This window comes from Tripterygium wilfordii, chromosome 21 (assembly GCF_013401445.1).
Source record: "Tripterygium wilfordii isolate XIE 37 chromosome 21, ASM1340144v1, whole genome shotgun sequence".
Lineage (NCBI taxonomy): Eukaryota > Viridiplantae > Streptophyta > Magnoliopsida > Celastrales > Celastraceae > Tripterygium > Tripterygium wilfordii.
The window spans coordinates 1,411,791-1,429,775 of record NC_052252.1 but is presented as its reverse complement, the minus strand read 5'-3'; the positions used below and the strand labels follow the sequence as shown (position 1 = coordinate 1,429,775).

At 36.3% G+C, this 17,985-nt stretch overlaps 3 protein-coding genes across 3 annotated transcripts; 1 reads left to right on the top strand and 2 right to left on the bottom strand.

Annotated features, from left to right (window-relative positions):
• Positions 1 to 336: 336 nt before the first annotated feature.
• LOC119989427 (B-box zinc finger protein 22-like) lies at positions 337 to 4,221 on the top strand. Its single transcript, XM_038834934.1, has 3 exons — positions 337 to 737; positions 1,539 to 1,967; positions 3,549 to 4,221. The coding sequence occupies exons 1-3, from the start codon at positions 555 to 557 to the stop codon at positions 3,828 to 3,830; spliced, it is 894 nt and encodes a 297-aa protein (XP_038690862.1). The 5' UTR covers positions 337 to 554; the 3' UTR covers positions 3,831 to 4,221.
• LOC119989647 (protein trichome birefringence-like 42) lies at positions 4,026 to 6,249 on the bottom strand. Its single transcript, XM_038835298.1, has 5 exons — positions 5,969 to 6,249; positions 5,694 to 5,853; positions 5,402 to 5,577; positions 5,027 to 5,185; positions 4,026 to 4,943 (listed from the first exon to the last, which is right to left on the bottom strand). The coding sequence occupies exons 1-5, from the start codon at positions 6,247 to 6,249 to the stop codon at positions 4,652 to 4,654; spliced, it is 1,068 nt and encodes a 355-aa protein (XP_038691226.1). The 3' UTR covers positions 4,026 to 4,651.
• Positions 6,250 to 7,711: 1,462 nt separating this feature from the next.
• On the bottom strand, positions 7,712 to 17,322 carry LOC119988858 (probable leucine-rich repeat receptor-like serine/threonine-protein kinase At3g14840). The gene is made up of 24 exons (XM_038834067.1): positions 17,125 to 17,322; positions 16,660 to 16,834; positions 15,091 to 15,162; positions 14,929 to 14,997; positions 14,758 to 14,829; positions 14,583 to 14,654; positions 14,365 to 14,436; positions 14,205 to 14,276; positions 14,035 to 14,106; positions 13,865 to 13,936; positions 13,724 to 13,795; positions 13,520 to 13,591; positions 13,171 to 13,239; positions 12,262 to 12,315; positions 12,103 to 12,138; positions 11,958 to 11,998; positions 10,702 to 11,081; positions 10,294 to 10,492; positions 9,642 to 9,791; positions 9,433 to 9,551; positions 9,110 to 9,320; positions 8,787 to 9,024; positions 8,365 to 8,515; positions 7,712 to 8,095 (listed from the first exon to the last, which is right to left on the bottom strand). The coding sequence occupies exons 1-24, from the start codon at positions 17,213 to 17,215 to the stop codon at positions 7,712 to 7,714; spliced, it is 3,015 nt and encodes a 1,004-aa protein (XP_038689995.1). The 5' UTR covers positions 17,216 to 17,322.
• Positions 17,323 to 17,985: the final 663 nt, after the last annotated feature.

The following is a 17,985-nucleotide window of genomic DNA, read 5'->3' as shown; positions in this document are numbered from 1 at the left end:
ATTGTGTAGATGCGGGTAGGGTTTTAAATTTTCAAAATTGGAACCGTTGTATAATTGTTTATGTATTAGAAGTCAAATCAGACCCGAAATTGTTACGGTTTTGAAAATCATTTTCAAATTTATAAGATCGGTTTAGGGGTTTTTTTCATGCCTAACTCCGACAACCAATAGGGTTGGGTGTTCTGTTCACGCGCTAGAACTTGCGCTTTCGACAAAATATTTGACTTTTAGGTCGCTTATTTACAGCCAGGAACAGCCAAATTGGTCCGCCACTTGTCCAACACACATTCATGGCGTAGAAAAAAATATCTTCATGTTTATATTTTTTAATTCATGAAAAAATCTTAAACCCTCCCCTTCAATGCTCTGTCCCTGGCTATTGGCTAAGCTTCCCGAAGCTTCATAAACCTTTAGATTCAATCATACGATTTGTGAAGTGATTTACAGAGAGAAAGTCGAGAAGTTGATCTACAGAGAGGGATAATAGCAGTGGTTGCTTGTGAGTGAGAGAATTCAGAGATAGATTCTAGAGAGAAAAAGAGATTGGGAAGAAGATGAAGATACAGTGCAATGTGTGCGAAGCTACGGAGGCGAACGTTCTGTGTTGTGCGGACGATGCTGCACTGTGTTGGGCGTGCGACGAGATGGTTCATGCGGCTAATAAGCTTGCCAGTAAACATCAGAGAGTTCCCTTATCTAATTCTTCATCTCAGATGCCCAAATGCGATATCTGCCAGGTACATCTTCTGTGTTACAGGATTTTAATCCGATTTCGATGTGCGTCAATTCCTGTCTCAACTCATGTTTGTTTGTTTTGTATGTATGGAAACCTGTACACACAACATGCTATGCTTTGTTTTAAAGAGTTTTAATTGAACTGAACTCGGAATAGAGTTTTGTTGGATCATGTATTCTAAATTAATTAGTAGAATTGGGGAGGAAAATTGATTGTTCTACTTGGCTCATATTTCGTGAAGAGGCTGTTGTTTGTGGTTATTTTTTTGGTACAAGCAACTAGTACATGATAGGAGGAAACTTTTTATTTGGCTACCTTGTATTGTTTGTTTTGCATTTTCATGAATTAATACACTGATATCTCTCTTTAAATGTTAACAAATTCTTGCATAAGTGGCATGAATATATCAAAATTAAGCTAAATATAATTCTTTGCCACATAAGTGTTCTTGAACACTGGTTGCATTTCGTGGACAGCAGTGTGTCAGTCCTCTTTCACAGGCTAATGACATGTTCTCTGATCATCGCTGTGCCTTCGTAATGTGGAGGTTTGATTAAATAATTAGTTGTAATATGATTACTGACTTTGCAAGAGCTATATGTTTGTACTATATGTATATATGGATCAATGTATGCTCGTATGTCTATTTCCCTGTCGTGTTTTCCCCTTTTCTTGTATCTGGTATTTCAAGGCAGACTTCACCACAGTATTGGTACATGTTTTTGGATTGCTGGATATCAAGGTATATTCTAATTGTAGAGTAGTAAGTCTGGTTATGATAAGAGTCCTCTATTCCGTGCAGGAGGCATCTGGATTTTTCTTCTGTCTTGAAGATCGAGCTTTACTCTGCAGGAAATGTGATATCTCCATACACACAGCAAATTCTTTCGTGTCTGCTCATCAGAGGTTTTTGCTCACTGGAGTAAAAGTAGGCCTGGAAACTACTGATCCTGGGGCATCCTCGTCTGTGGGAAAGTCTCCTTCTGAGGAGAAAACCTCAGAAACAAAAGCTCGTCAAGCATCTAGAAAGAGTACCCCAATGCAGTTAGCTAGTGATTACAGGGAGGTTTTACCTGCAGAGGTTAGTGGAATGGGGCAAGTGGTGTCGACAAAAGTCCCGTTTGTTGGTGGTTCTGTGGCTAGAAGCATTCCACAATGGCACGTTGATGAATTTCTTGGACTACCAGAGTTTCATGAGAATTTTGGCTATATGGATAATGGATCGTCAAAGGTATGGTTGTGGGTATATTATTCTGTTGTTATGGGACTTTGCTCTGATCAATGTTGTTGGTTTATGACTGCAAGAGGTCATTTTCCTACTACTATTATCAATGAACCATTTTGTTTTACACTTACTGCATACGATAAGCTCATAAATGCTACCCTCTCTCCTTTGTCTTTGTGTTCGTGCACCTCGCTGAACATGTAGCTGCCACCCAAAGAGAGAAAATTTAGTGGGACATAAGCTACAATGCACATGGTTGATTTCTGCAATTATCCACATGGCTGGTCTGGTTTTCACTTTGTAAGACAAGTGGACCTGCTAGCTTGTATTGCAATTGATGGGAAAATGCAGAATTTCTTGGTGAGTTTGTTTGATATGGCTGATTTGGATAGCTGGTAGGAGGTAAAGTTGCTGTTCATGACAGCAAATGTTTCAATAAACATTTAATGTAGGGATGGCAATGAACTGTGTATTTGGTCATATTGGTTTCTGTTTGATGGCACGCCAACATATTCTTTTTAATCAGGAGATGAGCAGTTAGAATGCCTTCATGTTATACTAATGTGTCTCTATCCGAGGTCAGGGTGGCGAGGAGAAACAATTGAACTAGTCTTTTATTTTTTTCCCCAAATGATGGCTCTGACATGGATTGTATTTTGAAAATTTTATACCATTGATAAATAGATATTTTTAAAAAAATTTGCGATTAGGTTTGGTGGGCTTTGTTATGATGATGTTGCCTATGTCATTGCTGTCAAAATGTAGCAGATATTCTTTCTTAAATTTATGGTTGCACTTTGCAGATATTCTATCTTAAAAGCCCTGGTCTAAAGATGGAATGGAATGAAAGAGGAGAATCATTAATGTGGTCACTGCAAGTTCTTTGGTTTTAGGAGAGTAATTGTTTAAATGCTTACAGTTAATAATAGTATCTGGATGCTCCCTTGTCTGACAATCCTTGCGGTCGATGTAGTTTAGAAAATATCCACAGCAAATTACTTTTGTTTTCTCGATTATGTGGCAACTATATCTGACTATATGGCTTGGATAATTAATGGATCAATTTGCTGCATGTGTAAATGTATGCTTTGTTTATGCGTCATATGTGTGGGCAATGACTGTTGAAATGGCAACTTACTTGTCCTCTGCTATTGGCTTTTTGATTAGCACATGTTGTGGCATAAGAAAGCCACACACAATGATTGATACCCTTGGGATAGTGGAAGGTTCTGTGTAGGACATATATACATATCCTTACACCCGCATTGTCGGGGAGGCCATTTCCATGATTTGAACCTGTCATATGAAAATTGCTGCAAAATTTCATAGTCATGTAGACTCGTTACAGGCCATGCACAATACACCTGCATATTTGAAGTGTTTGGGGTTTCCTTGTCTGGCTTTTTGTGTAATTATTTCTTTTCTTCTTTAAATAACTCTCTAGCTTGTTCATTAACCTGCCATTATGGCCTTATAGATTTAAATCACTTTGTTGTTTTTGATTTCATTCGTTTTATGTTCTTTCAAGGTCAATGGTTGCTAAAGTCTCTTACTCTCCTTTCCCCTTGGTTTCATTGTTTCTGATAGGCTGATAGTGGCAAGCGTGGAGACTCTGATAGCTCCTCGTTCTTAAGAGCTGCCGAGGAAGAAATAGGTGATGATGATTGCTTGGGTCAGGTGCCTGAAACCTCCTGGGCCATGCCACAGATTCCTTCCCCACCTACAGCCTCTGGGCTCTACTGGCCAAGAGGCCCCCAAAATCAATCAGATAATGCAGCTTTTGTGCCCGATATATCCAGCTTTACTACGCAAAAGAGTCACTATTTCCAGCGTCATGGCATTGTCTCAAAACGGCGACGACAAGCGTAGGCATTGAAATTGCTTCAAGATCCTTTTTAGGGTAGTGGCATTTTTCTCTGAAGTACTGGAAGACATGGTTGTTAGTCAGGTATGAGCGAAGAAGCAAATTTTAGTGAGACTAAGAAGCTTTGCTGCTCAAGGTTAACAGTATTTAGTAGTTTGATCAATAACCTACCGAAGACCATGGTTGCTAAAGTGTTTTTATTTTTTTTGGTTTCTGAATTTGAGAAGGTGGAAGGTACCCAGCTGTTTATAAAGTCCCTATTATTAGAGAACCTGTGGGGGATGTGTTTCGAATTTCTCTATGTCGAGAATGAAAAATTCATGGTGCTTAATTTGCTGAGGTGCCCGTAGGGCATTATAAATTAAGATGCTTGCTTGCCCAAGTTTTTGGTTTCTCTATCTTAGATTTGACAAATTTTGGTCTTGTGGTACTTGAAATACCAAGGTAGCCACAACTTAGCTGGATGGAAACTTATGAGGAAGTTGTGTAAGATTGTGAACCATCTGGGTTCCAAAAGATCGATGAGAACTGAAAGCGTACAAGTTCTCATGTGATCTACTTATTTGGGTCTACTGTGTTTATGAAATGATTTAGCTTAACTTTTAGATGCATGTCAGAGTCTGGATTCAATTGTTGTAAGATGTGGATTTAGCAGGGAAGCCTGATTTCTGGACATATTTGTTGTATACTGTCGTATGCTGTCGTGTAAGTATGAATGTATCATGTTTGGAGTCACATGAAAGTGTATGGATGGTAATTGCTCTGTAGTGTAATGACCATGATGTTTTTCCAGTGGCCTTATTTTTACTTTGAATGGCAGCACAAATCACTTCCCAAGTGAAGCTGCATATAGTATTTGGTTCCAGGCGTCCGGAGCTCCTGGAACGCACCAGTGACTGCAGTCGTCCCCACCGCCAGCGTAAACAGATGGGTGTCCATCTTTTCTTAGTTGCGTTAACAATGTGATATCTAGGAAATACACAGGTTTGGTCATTTTACTTATTATACTCTTAATCACAGCTTCTCCTTGAATACTCATGCCTGGATATTTTGAGCCTTTAATCGGTTCGGTTTGTCCTCTGCAATCTGTAGCAGTTGGATCTTTCCATTCCCTGGCACTGTGAATGGGAAAAGGCATTAGGGAGAAGAAGAGTTGAGAGGTACTAAGAGCAATGACTCCATTCTTGTAGACTGTACTTACTCTTGATGAGTGGTAGCAACACCTTGATAAAAAACTTTGGTCTTTGAAGGATCAACATTTGTGTCAACCCAGTTGGCCCAAGTTGTCCATGCAGTCCCCAGGGCTTTCAACCGATCCATGTCTTTTTGAAGCTTGCCTTCTACTTCAAAGTAGTTCCATCTGCAAAGTTCAACATTATTCAGTACTTATTAACCGCTTAACGCGTGAACCTGCACGGTTTCATAGTTAAACTCAGAAACGCCTTAATTGTTACATGGAGGGAGTGAATCTTTAATTACAAACCATTCGGTTAGATTATATGATAATCCATTATGGGATTTTCAGTCTGACACTTATCTCAAATTTTGTAATTTAAGGAAAAAAAAAGAAACTAACTTTTGTAGATGACCAGTGTGAAACCACCAATGATAGGTGTTGAAGATCAACATGTCCACTCCTTGCCATTTATTGCCAGTGCTGATTGAGTCCAGCTTTAAAACTTTGCTTCCTTGTTGATCCACCAAATCCACCAAGAACCCACTTTGAGTATACAAAATCGAAACCCCATAATCCTAACAACCATAGAATTAATTAATTTATTTTTGCTTAAATATGATCAAATCTGTGATTACTGTTAATAAAATTGGAATCATTGTTTTTTTGAAAGGATATTAAAACTGTCATATACCTGGAAATGAATGGATGTAGCATCTGTGGTATATGTAGAGGTTGGTACTGCTGAGTGAAGCAAACATGCGAGTGAAACCATCATGTTGTCACTTATGGAGTCTCCCACAAACATTATCTTCTTCCCTCTATTTCTTTCCAGAAAGTCTTCACCATTGAACCTGGGAAAGAAACAGATCATATTTGAATTCATATCCACAACCCACAATGAAAAGCTATTTTAAGGTATGTAAATAAGAACAGGAAAAAAAAAATAGAGGAAGGGAAATAAAATACTTTGGAAGGACACAGTTGCTAGGTTTCCATTGATATTTGAGGTAGTCTTTGTCCGGGCGACCATTTTTCTGGCAATCAAAGGCTGTTGTGATAAAAGGACAACTTGATGAATTATAAAGTGGTAATGAAGCATCATAAACCCATTCTCCATTGATATAATCGCATGATTCACTGTCTGCTTTGTTATCAAAACCGGCCGGCCGGCCGAGGACTATGCAGGGCAACAATGCCAGTACTAGAGAGAGATTAACACAAACGACGATCCCAAACCACAAACCCATTTGAGATCACTACTCACTAACTAGTACTGTTATTGAATCAAAAAAGCTTGGTGAATATTTGTTATGAAGAAGATAATTATAGAAATTTGATTGAATCAAAAACCTTTTGGGAGATATAAATATGTTGGGAAAGAGTTCAAATGCTTTTTTGCTGGGTGTGGCGGACTTGACAACAAATTCTTTTCAGTTCTGGCATAATTAGGGTTTTACGTTTATTACAAGCACAAGAAGAATATAGTGTTTCATTTTTAATTTCTAAATTTGTGCACATGAAAGAAACACAAAGAAAGAGATGCCTTCCTCTTGTGATTCCAAAACAAGAACATATATATGTGTGAGTTCAATGTGACTTGTGCCTATTAATTATATTTCATCCCTATCCATCTCTGTCATCTTGAGTGGTTAAAATATGTATTACTTTTTTTACATTTGCTTTGTGTATGCCAAACAATGAATATATGTAACATTTAGTCTCTCAACATTACCTCTAGTTTCACTTTCGTCCTTAAATTTGTTTTTCTCTTATTTTCGTCCTTTAACTGTTGAAAGATACGTGTTTGGTCATTCTCCCAAAAAAGGGAATGGGATAGTCAATTGAAGATATAGCATTGAACATTGTTGTGAATCCACAATTGAGAGAGGAACATATTTCGTCCTTCAAGTGAGAGATGACCTATTCTCTTAAAATGCCACGTCAATAATGATTAAAAAAAAATCATGCATTTAACGGCTATGTCATGCCGCTATAATGAAAATGAGCAACATGAGCTTATTTAGCCCAACCTCAAAGTACAGGGGTTTGTTTAGCTTAAAACAAAATAGAGGGTCTTGATCGATCATTTTTCAAAAGTACATATGCCACTATTATTAAAAAAATTTAATTTTATTTATGTAAAAATATTTATAATTAAATTATACTTATAAATTTATAATTTATATTTATACTTATTAATATTTAAAAAAAATTAAAAATTGCAACCAAAATATTTTTCATTATAAATTTCACCAAACATCCAACAACATAACTCTTGACTTACAAAATAAGCTCCACAAATGGGTGCTATACATGGATTCCTAAAAGAAAATGGTGACCACTCAACTTTCTTGAAAAAAGATGGGAGTTCATGTCAGGGAGTATCAATATGTATCCACCCGCACAAGAACACATGTTGCCAAGTTCTGCAATGCCTTCTAAATTTTCCATAACAAAAATGTTGGCCAGAAGTTTGATAACTCTTTCAAAGGATATCATCAAGTTTCCAATCCAGAAAACAATATATGATTTTCAATTACTTCTGCAATATACACTTAATATGCCACACAAACTTCTGTACAATTTCAGCAGCTATGCCGTTTATTGCAATGTATTCCACAACATACAGTACAGCAAATGATGAAGGATAGGAGGAAAAGTAGCAAACCTAGGTATTGGTAGCTGAACGAACAGATTCGGATGGTTTCATTAATTTCTATTCACCAAATAATCCGACTCCAGGCTGATTGGATATAGATCAGCTGCAGATGAAGTATCAGTCCATGGACCGTCAATTGACACGCTCTGGCTCTCACTAATTCCGGGCTCTGCAGTGTCTTTGAAATACATCTTCATTGTCTTCCTCTTCATCTCATCGACCAAATCACTTTGATCCGAACCCACCTCAGGAACTAAAGATTTACCTTCAAGGATGCTGACAATCATAGACATACTCGGTCTAAGTACTGAAGCGGAATTAGTGCATAGCAAAGCCACATTAATCATTGTCATCACTTCATCTTTTTTATACTCTGAACCCAACCTCGGGTCCACTAATTCCATCAATTTCCCCTCCTCTTTTAGAACAAGAGCCTACGAAGAAGAAAATATGTATATCAAAATCTATGCAGTCATTATGTTTCAAATGAAAGGAAAAAAAAAAACACTAGCAGAAGATTTCCATTGTCGTTCAGAAAGCTTCCAAGCTTATCAATAATTTTTCAAAGAATATTCAGAGGTAAATTAGCTCATATGGTCAGCATTAGATTCAAAAGAATGACATCTTTGCATGCTAAAGCCTGAGTATACAAAGGAGAATGATGAAAAGGAACAATTAGGGGAAAGCATAAGAAGTCATTTACCCAATCAAGAAGATAGAAAGATTCCTCCTTTGGCCGATAACTAGTATTGCTCCTCCCACTGACAATTTCCAAGGCAACGACCCCAAAACTATACACATCTGCTTTGTCAGTTAGGTAACCCCGCATTGCATATTCAGGAGCCATATATCCGCTGCATGGCAAGGGACATATCATGTAACATTTTCCTTGTTTGGCAACTGTTAATTGCTAGCAGAAAGCTATAGCTCTTACTATGCTAAAATTTTCATTTTACTGCAATGACAATGCTATTATTTTGTTTTCTCGAATTTGAAGACTTGGCGACATACTAATGTTTTAATTAAAATTTGCAATCTCAGCATTCTGTACTGTTTCCCACGTTGCACTCTCACTTCCAATCAAGAAAGAAAAAAAATGGACTGTGTCAAAGTATAGTCACTCACTAGGTGCCAGCAATTTTGGTGCTTATGTGTGTATTATCCTCCTCATCGAGCTTTGCCAAACCAAAGTCGGATATCTTAGCATTGAGATCCTTATCAAGCAACACATTAGTGGCTTTGATGTCTCTGTGAACAATCTTCAGTCTTGATTCTTCGTGGAGGAAAGCCAAACCTCTTGCTATGCCGATACAGATCTTGCGTCTTGTTGGCCAGTTCAATTTCAGCCGAAATTCTTCTGGGCCTTCAAGTATACAAAGGTTAGAAATAATAAATTAGAATTTCATATATGCAGAGATGATGGTCAATGTCCTTGATCAAAAATTTACCAAATAAAGCACGAGCAAGGCAGTTGTTTTCCATGTATTCGTACACCAGCAAGAGTTGATTTCCTTCAATACAGCATCCATAGAGCTTTACAAGATGAGGGTGTTGCAGAGCAGAGATCATGCCAATCTCATTCACAAACTCCCGATTTCCTTGCTTGGACTTGGCAGAGAGCTGCTTTACTGCAATTATGGTACCATCTGAAAGAAGACCCTACAAAAAGAAAATTATTCAAGTCTTTTATCCCCGAAGTATGGCTACAGCCGACAACAGCAAAGTGATCATCGAATTCGATATCAAAGAAAACTAAATTTCATTTAAATACCTTGTAGACAGAGCCAAAACCACCTTCCCCAATTTTATTAGCTGCATCAAAGTTTTTTGTAGCAGTTTTAATTTGCCTCAGTGTAAATGAACCAGTTTGTAAATCTAGGCCCTTCAAATCTGTTGAGTTACTTCTGATGAGAATGGTATCTATTTAAATATTTAATAATATGTTGAGCATTCATAAAGCTTAAAATAAATGCAAACTACCTGGTCCTGCGGCATCTTTATGTTTTAAACAGCCCTTCCACCACAGAATAGCCAGAACAAGGATGACGACGGATGCGACTGCAGCAACGATTCCAACCACAGTCCCTATAGGCAAACCATTCTCTCCCCCTTCTGATGGAGGTATAAAATCTGTGTTGACAAAGAATACAATCAGATGGTTATATGAGATGGCATTGTCACATTTTTGTGGTAGAACACATGACATGCACTCCAGAAAATTCTTCAAGGGAATGCAAGAGAACAAAAATTAACTATTTCATTATCATTTTGACAAAAAGCGAGAAAATTTTTCATCATTACTTACATTAGGTCCCAACCTCTTTCTAAGGAAGGAAGAGATGGTGTAATATAAGTTATCAATTTTTATAATTTATTTCAATGGACTTAAGGTAGTAGCCAAAATAAAATTATCATTGTCAGATGGCTTTGAATAAAGGTATCTGCTATCACACTTGGGTCAAGTGGATTGAATAAAGGTATCTGCTATCATTGATCTAGTTGAAAATGAGCAAATGATATTTTGACGTGAATAAGAACAAGGAATTATACGGTTGTACACTCATAAAAATTCTACCAAGGCTCACTGAGATAGCAGATATTTAACTGGAGACCCTAGAATCACGTTACTTACCACCAGGACTCACAGAGATCGCAGATATCAGAGGACCATAAACTCCTCTAACAGGGATACCGGTTGTCCCTTTCCCAGCCCAGTAAAAGCGGATCTCCAAGGTGTTACTGGTTACTTCAGCGGTGAAGTTTTTCACAATTGCTTTACCAGGTCCACCTGCTTCATCCGCTATATTGAAGTCCTCCAAAACCCGATTTCCCTGAGATAATACATTTTCTTAATGATTGAAGTCACTTCAAATTTGAAAAACACACCTTTTTCTTTTTTTTTACGTGAAATCAATCTTAATCAGAAGGATACTTGGCAAGTTAAAGGCTTAAAGCCAAACAACGTAACTGATTGTTGACTTTCTTGCATAATGCAAAAGATAAAAATCTCTGGAATGATGGGTATTAGTTTATAGATTACCTGAATGTAAACATCAAATATACGCCTGCCAAGGCTGTAATATGTTTTGTTAGCTGTAAACATGATCTCTGCAAAGTGGAGGTCAACAGTGTAGTTTCCATTTCCAAGGCAGAAACCATAATAAGTTAGAGAGAGAGGTGACAGGCGTGCTTCCTTGTACAGTCCCGTAGTGTTTTCGGCGACTTTAGTTGTATCTGTCGACAAAGTATAAAAATCTGTAGGCTGATCATCATTCAAGAAGTGACCAGTGCTGCTGAAAGCCCAGTTACTTATACTTCGGTAGTATCTTGCAGGTGAAGCGGCATCATTATCTTCTGCATATGTAGTTCCATTGAGCGTCACTTCTTTCCCCCCACAATTTATATGGAAATTGTAGAATGCTGAACCAGATCGACAACTCATCAGTATCCATAGAAACAATTGAGTTAGAAGGAAGATGAAAATCAATCTAGTCTAGTTGACTACAATCCCAAGATTTAATTCCGCTTGAAACTATTTTCTAGTGAAATTCTTGTAGAACAGTCCTTGGTTTATTAACTAACTAGAAAGGGAGACTTCGTGTAGGTTTCCATAGACTTCAAATTCAAGTTTTTTGATGCCATATATAGATGTCCAAGTAGATTTCAGCTTCTCAAATACTCTCATGAGATTAAGAAATTATCCACTTCCAACCAGGAAAAAACCCATAAAGTCAACAAGAAAACAAGATATAGATTTTTAAATTGCTCATATACATGAATGCAAAAGCAGTTACCACTGACTTTATAATGGCAAAACCAATATAAATATGCTGGTTCTGTTAGCATTTAGCAAAAGATTAAAAAATTTACATCTAAAGAAAGAAATTGGGAACAATAAAAACAGGTTATCCATAAGTCATGCCACAAGATATGGAATTTTTTTTCCCTTCTGCATATATTCCTTTGACCTGACATAACAAAAAGCTACCTAATATAATATAAGAGGGAACTTTGATAGTTACACAATAGTGCTGTTGCTCTGTGTCTAATTTGATCTATTGTAACATAATGGAAATCTAATCATATAACATGCATTTGCAAGGATGCTCGAATTTTCTCATGTTATCTAGCTACTATATTTCTTGACCATAGAAAAAAAATTCCCAAAAGTTTCAACTGCCAGATTTCTGGAAGGAATAAGTTTGGAGTATCACAGATTCTAATAGCTCAAATTGCCACAAAGAAATTATGAGAAACAATTGAAACAGTCCCAAGGAAAGTGCAAACTTTACTTACTTTTTGGACAACTATCGCTCTTTAGACATGAAACGATTCCACTGCAGAATAATATATGGTACAGAACAATCATCATTATAGTTTAATGGTCACATAAAAAGGAAATATGATTATAATGCATGTAATTTGCAATTAGAAAACTTACGAAACATTTCCCATTGACGAGCTCCCAAACAAATTTCTGAGGGAAATGGGAGAAAAAGGTTAGTCCAGTTTGTTAACAAAATTGCAGAAGTATAAGAGAATTGAGCGGGTTGGAGGGAGGAAGAAGGAAGATGATGAGATTGAAAGTAATAGTTCTTACACATTGTGCTGCGCACAGGATCCGTGAACTGTGAAATTATTATACGAAAGATCACTGCACCTCAGAATTATAATACGTGTTACAATCTTCTCGAGAACATCATGAGATAAAATTATTACTTTCATACAGTAGCTCATAAAACGTTCAAAATTGATTCTGTTAGAGATATATTATGTATATATTAGACTAGAGGGTATTTTAGTATATATCAGCTTCTCCTTGTATATACTCTTGTATCTCTACCTTTTCACAATTCAATACAATTCTCTCATTTAGATTTCAATACGAATGTTTCACATTCATTTTACAACATTTGCAAATAATTTCATTTTAAATTGAGACATTGATCCAATTTAGTGTATACGTAATTGATGAAGAAACCACACAATTAATGCAAAAAAAAAAAGTAATTCGATAGTAAACAATTGAGATAAAGGGTTTGTTATCCACTTAAAAATCAATCAAACACAAAGCTCATAATTTTGTTCTCAATCTCTAGTTCGATTCCTAAACTGCACAAAGCCTGAAATCTAGGTTCTTATAATAATAGATAGCCTAACAAAGGCATCAATAGCGTGAAAAATCTCCTCACGACCAGGCCCTAATGAGTACCAGTAAAGCATAGAAAGTTCATAGTTTATCTTCCTCAGGGTCATAGAAGCCAAATGTACCTATGCTATAGAGTAGTGTACAATCTTCTTTGAAATGTGGGAGTGGCTGCTTGGAGCCCATTTCATTGTTACTAAAGAAGATTGCCTCAATTAAAAATCGAATTAGTTGCATGATGTGGGCTGAAAAAGAGAGGACGGGCAGTAAAGGTGCTCAACTGTTTTTATCAGGAGATTAGCAAATAAGAAAATCATAACATCTTCATAAAATTACATGAAAAGAACTAGAAAGTGAACTTACATGTGGCCGCCGCCTGTGGTCAGCATCCAGTCAGGAACTTCTCCAGTTAGAGCATTCCCAGTAAAATATCTATACGAGAAAATTAAATCACTTGTGTTTCTAAATGGTAATAACTAAAAGTGTGAAGATAGATTAACGAGGATGATGTTCAAATATAACAAAATGGCATTTCACATTAAAATACAAATTTTTTCAAATGTTTTAACTTGGAGGCATATTGTGCTTAATGAAACCCTGCACATCAATTATGAGTTTAACAATCATATCCAACAATATCAGCCAGTCTCTAAAAATGGATAATCTTTCCATAGGAAGGAAGTGCATAATAAACAGAAAGGACAGTTCTTACATATAGTCAACATTTGATAGTCTAGTAAAGCTGGGCGGAATTTCTCCGGTAAGTTTGTTAAAGCTGAGGTCTCTGCATGAGAATTAACCAACAAGAGATTAAAATTACCGATCCTAACCATTTGGGAAACACATTAGCGAATCATTTCATGATGAAATTAACCATAAAAAAATTTAACTTCCACAGCAAATAATTGATACTTACAAGGTTTTTAGTGTGGTCATTCCACCAAGATCGGCAGGCAGCTGTCCAACTATATTGCAACTCCTTAAGATCCTGCAACATGAAAGTGTATAAGCTACAAGAACACAACAAAACTGCTTCACTGTAAGGCATTTCACTCACAGTATCTTAATCTTTTTCATACTACTCAACGATGGAAAAGTCGATTCATTTCCTCTCAAGTCACTGATTCTCCTGCGTATAGAAATTGAACCACAACAACAACAACATATTTAGTTAATTCCATCCATTTGAATTGAATATAAGGCATCAAGTCAGAAGATTCCACTTACAAGTCAGTCATATTGTTCAAAAGAGAGATGCCCGAAGGGATAGGCCCACCCAAGCCACTTCCCTGTATTGCCCTGTGATCAGCAAATTCTGGTTCAGGAACACAATCAAACACGTAGCATCCAGGCACTAAGACAACAATAAATAAACTGAGAAGAGGTGAAATCCTTACAATATGTCAAGTTTTGTCCAACTCTGGATAAAATCAGGTATCTTCCCGGTGAATTGGTTATCACTAATTCGGCTGCAAGGTGTTCGATAGCCCAAATTGATGATCCAAAACACAAAGGCATTGCTTAACTTGACCATACAATGATAAATGAAAGACTTACAAGTCCGTCAATGAGGTCAGTTTAACAAAAGTTGCAGGCAACTCCCCGGTAAAATTGTTTGAGCTGAGAAGCCTGAAAAATATAATATAATATAACATGAAAAATTCAGTCATTCCAATCTTAACAATCTTCAACCCAATACCCATTTTCAAATTAATAACTTGATATATCAAAGATTCTATGCTAGCAATCTAAAAAGAGTAAACAAGGGAATTTACAATCTCTCTATGGCAGTCAGATTCCCAAGCTCCAGAGGAAGAGACCCAGAAAGCTGACAGAACTCGACCACTCTGGATAACACAAAAATTCGTTGTTAAGAAATGCTTCCAACAATCTAAGCAATTGAAATCAACCAGAAACAAAAGAATAAAATGTGGGTCATGACAAACTTACAAACTTGTAAGAGTGGAGATGTTTCCAATTTCTTTTGGGATGGGACCTGTTAAAGGGTTCCCAAGAAGAGAGCTGCAATCACACCCATTAAACAAGAATGAAAACACAAGATCCATGAATACAAACATACATACACAGACTATACAGAAGTAAAGAAGATAGAAGACATACATTGTGACTAGTTTCGTGGAACCCCATTCTTTTGGGATTGTACCGTTGAGGTAATTGCGAGTTAGGTCACTGTAAAAATGGAGTTGGTGGGTCTGCCATTGTTAGAACTTGAAGCGGGAAATTAAATCGAAAGAGTAGGGGCAAAATGGGAAAAGTACTCACAGTTCTTCAAGGTAAGGTAGCCTACTTAAATCCGGAGGAAGACTGCCTTGAAGATTTTGGGCCTTGAGAAGTCTGTGTAACCAATAACAACAAATGGGCTTTTCTTAGTGGGCCTATAACTGTAACATCGTTTATGTAATGCATATACAACAACATGAGAGAAAAAACACTACATAGAATTATTATTATTGTTTTCATAAATACTTTTTTTCCCGTAACCGATAACGACATCATACAAAATTATCCTTTGAACATCCGATATGGGCATAAACTCAGGCCACGCACGCACAGAAGTTTTCATCTAACAATAGGGTAAGTTGGGCTAAAGCTCATTGCGTGGCCACAAAGATATTGCTCTTAATGAAAATCGAACTCATTATAATTTGAAAAATGAGTAAAGGAGAAAGATTGGGCCCAACAACACTTGAGGTATTGTCCCACACTGGGCCAAAGGCCTATGTGGGTTTTGTCCCTAAAAAGACTCTCAAGTGTTTGAGGGTTGGGCACCACTTATAAGTTGAATAGAACTTCAAAAAATTTCAATGTGGGATTCCTAATAGAACCTCTGAAGTTCATACGGTTTGATCGAGAGATTCACCAATTAGATCATCATTCAAGTGATTAAAATACTATTAGCGAGAATTGAACTTGAGTACTAGGTAGGAAATCTTAAATCTTAACCACCAAAACAACATAGAATTATTAACACTATGACATTGTTTTGGTCACTAATTGTAACATGGTTTTATGTAATGTGTATGGTAAAATAATTTGGTGATGGGGTTTTACACTTTTGTTATGAAGGAATAATATAAATTAATAATTTAATATTTAGTAATAATATCATTAAATCAACCTGTATCAGAATCGATCAACATCTATTAAAATGAATTCAACTTTCTAGATGTGCATAGGATAAATCTATGGGGTAGCGCTAGCTCGATAGTACGCAAATCACGTAGATTAGGCAAACACATAAAAATTTCATGTACGGACTTTGTAGAAATTTTCGAGGAGTGCCAATAATATGTAATTAGATTATCGCTAACAAATGATTTATTAAGAGTTAATTAAATCACCCATATCTACCAGAGTAGTCTTTAAGTCAACTCTGGCGGGGTTGACTTTGAAAGCGACAGATCTAGAAAGAGAATCAAATTGCATGGCAAGTTGACAAGCAAGCCGACATTGCCCATAAATTCCTATCCGTTTCTTTTAAGTGATTGATTGAACGAGCAAACGTATACGTACACACACACACACATATAAACAAGTCAGGATAGGTTGTTTGAGAAATGAGAAAATCATTCAATAATCCTGCATATCATATATACTGATGTGGTGCACCGTAATCAATGGAACAAAATCAATTCACATATTATAGTTCATGTATTTTTAAAATTTGTATTGCAAATTACGTATCTCTATTTTCAACTGCACATGCATTTGTCATCAACCATTCATGAATTGACATTATTTTATCAGTTTCGATACACCACAAGAACATATGACATGATGTGTCGGGACAATTGAATAATTTATCATGTCAAAAGAGAAAGAGAGTCATACATGTTGGTGACGTGACAGACGGTGTTGTTAGAGTACGTGCAGTTACAGGTGACATTATTCTCGTATACTTTAACCGGGTTTGGGTCAGTCCATCCCCCTTCCTTACCACATGGATCTACAGAGAAGTTCCAGTTTGTCTTCCCAAGTGTTTTTGCTAAGTCACGTAATGCCTGAACTGCAATATTCATTAAACCCAACCAAAAAAATTAATTATTAATCATCAACAAATAATTAATTAATTTCCACTAATTATATATCTTAAACTAAAAGCTTTGAAACCTCTTGAGCTCTGACTTGTGAGTCATTTAGTTCATTCATTCATTCATTCGTATATTAATGGAATTAATAGATTCACAATTGCATTCATGATATATTATACGATACACTAATTATATACACACACACACACACACATATATATATAGAGAGAGAGAGAGGTTGTTGATTGTATATGCATATACGTACCTTCATCGTTTGGTAATCGAGCAGCACCAGATGTAAAAGTAGTGAAGCAAAGAACAATCAAGGATGCTAAGCGAAGTTGATGAAGAAACATTTTTGTGTAACTACTACTACATATGATTTTCAATGAAAGACAGAGATCTCAAGATCGAGAGAGAGAGAGAGAGAGAGAGAGAGAAGTGAGGGAAGAATGAACTCTTGATGCCTTGATGGTTTGCTTTTATGGAAGAAAGAGAGTAGACTTAGAAAAAAGACAAGTCAAACAAATATATATATATATATATATAAGAGGGATATAATATCGAGCAATTAATATATATCTGCCAAATTGGATGAGAGAAACCATTGTGGGATTGATAAAAATATTAATAATATATAGTATATAATTGGCAGTTGAGACTAGTTTGCTACAATAATGAGGGAATTATAATTAGATAATGCATATGAGTTTTTTTTAACCGATAACTATATCATATAAGTTAAAACGAGTTTTTATCTCTCGAAATACTATAAAGAAATTTGTTAGTGATAGGAATCGAATCTTGAACACATATATGTCTAATTCAATCAATTGTCAATTGAGTCATCTCTCCTCGATTAAAATGAGACTAGTTTGCTATTACAATGAAAGGAATTATAAGATAATGCATGTAATTTTTTTAATAACCGATAAAGATATGGTACAAGTCAAAACGGGTGCAGATGTTTTGTTTAGTGGCTGTCCTAGGCCCTTTTTGGCTTTTTGACTTTGGCGACTTAGTTAAAATGCTTTCCTATACTCAGATTCCTTATCCTTTTGATTTGGTTGCTATTGGGTGATACTTCTGAATCAAGTTCTCGTGTAAGTGTTGGGTGTCTTGGAAA

Excerpts from the sequence above, each read along its gene's own strand:
- LOC119988858 (XM_038834067.1), bottom strand. The coding sequence starts at position 17,215 with ATGTTTCTTCATCAACTTCGCTTAGCATCCTTGATTGTTCTTTGCTTC. Across the intron at positions 14,830-14,928 it reads TCCACGAAACTAGTCACAAT|CTCTCTTCTTGGGAACCCTT; the intron begins GTATGTCTTCTA and ends GTGTGATTGCAG. Across the intron at positions 14,107-14,204 it reads TGGACAAAACTTGACATATT|GGCAATACAGGGAAGTGGCT; the intron begins GTAAGGATTTCA and ends TGCTGATCACAG.
- LOC119989647 (XM_038835298.1), bottom strand. The coding sequence starts at position 6,249 with ATGGGTTTGTGGTTTGGGATCGTCGTTTGTGTTAATCTCTCTCTAGTA. Across the intron at positions 5,578-5,693 it reads CTACATCCATTCATTTCCAG|GATTATGGGGTTTCGATTTT; the intron begins GTATATGACAGT and ends TATGGTTGTTAG. Across the intron at positions 5,186-5,401 it reads CACACTGGTCATCTACAAAA|ATGGAACTACTTTGAAGTAG; the intron begins GTTAGTTTCTTT and ends TGAACTTTGCAG.
- LOC119989427 (XM_038834934.1), top strand. The coding sequence starts at position 555 with ATGAAGATACAGTGCAATGTGTGCGAAGCTACGGAGGCGAACGTTCTG. Across the intron at positions 738-1,538 it reads CCAAATGCGATATCTGCCAG|GAGGCATCTGGATTTTTCTT; the intron begins GTACATCTTCTG and ends TATTCCGTGCAG. Across the intron at positions 1,968-3,548 it reads TGGATAATGGATCGTCAAAG|GCTGATAGTGGCAAGCGTGG; the intron begins GTATGGTTGTGG and ends TGTTTCTGATAG.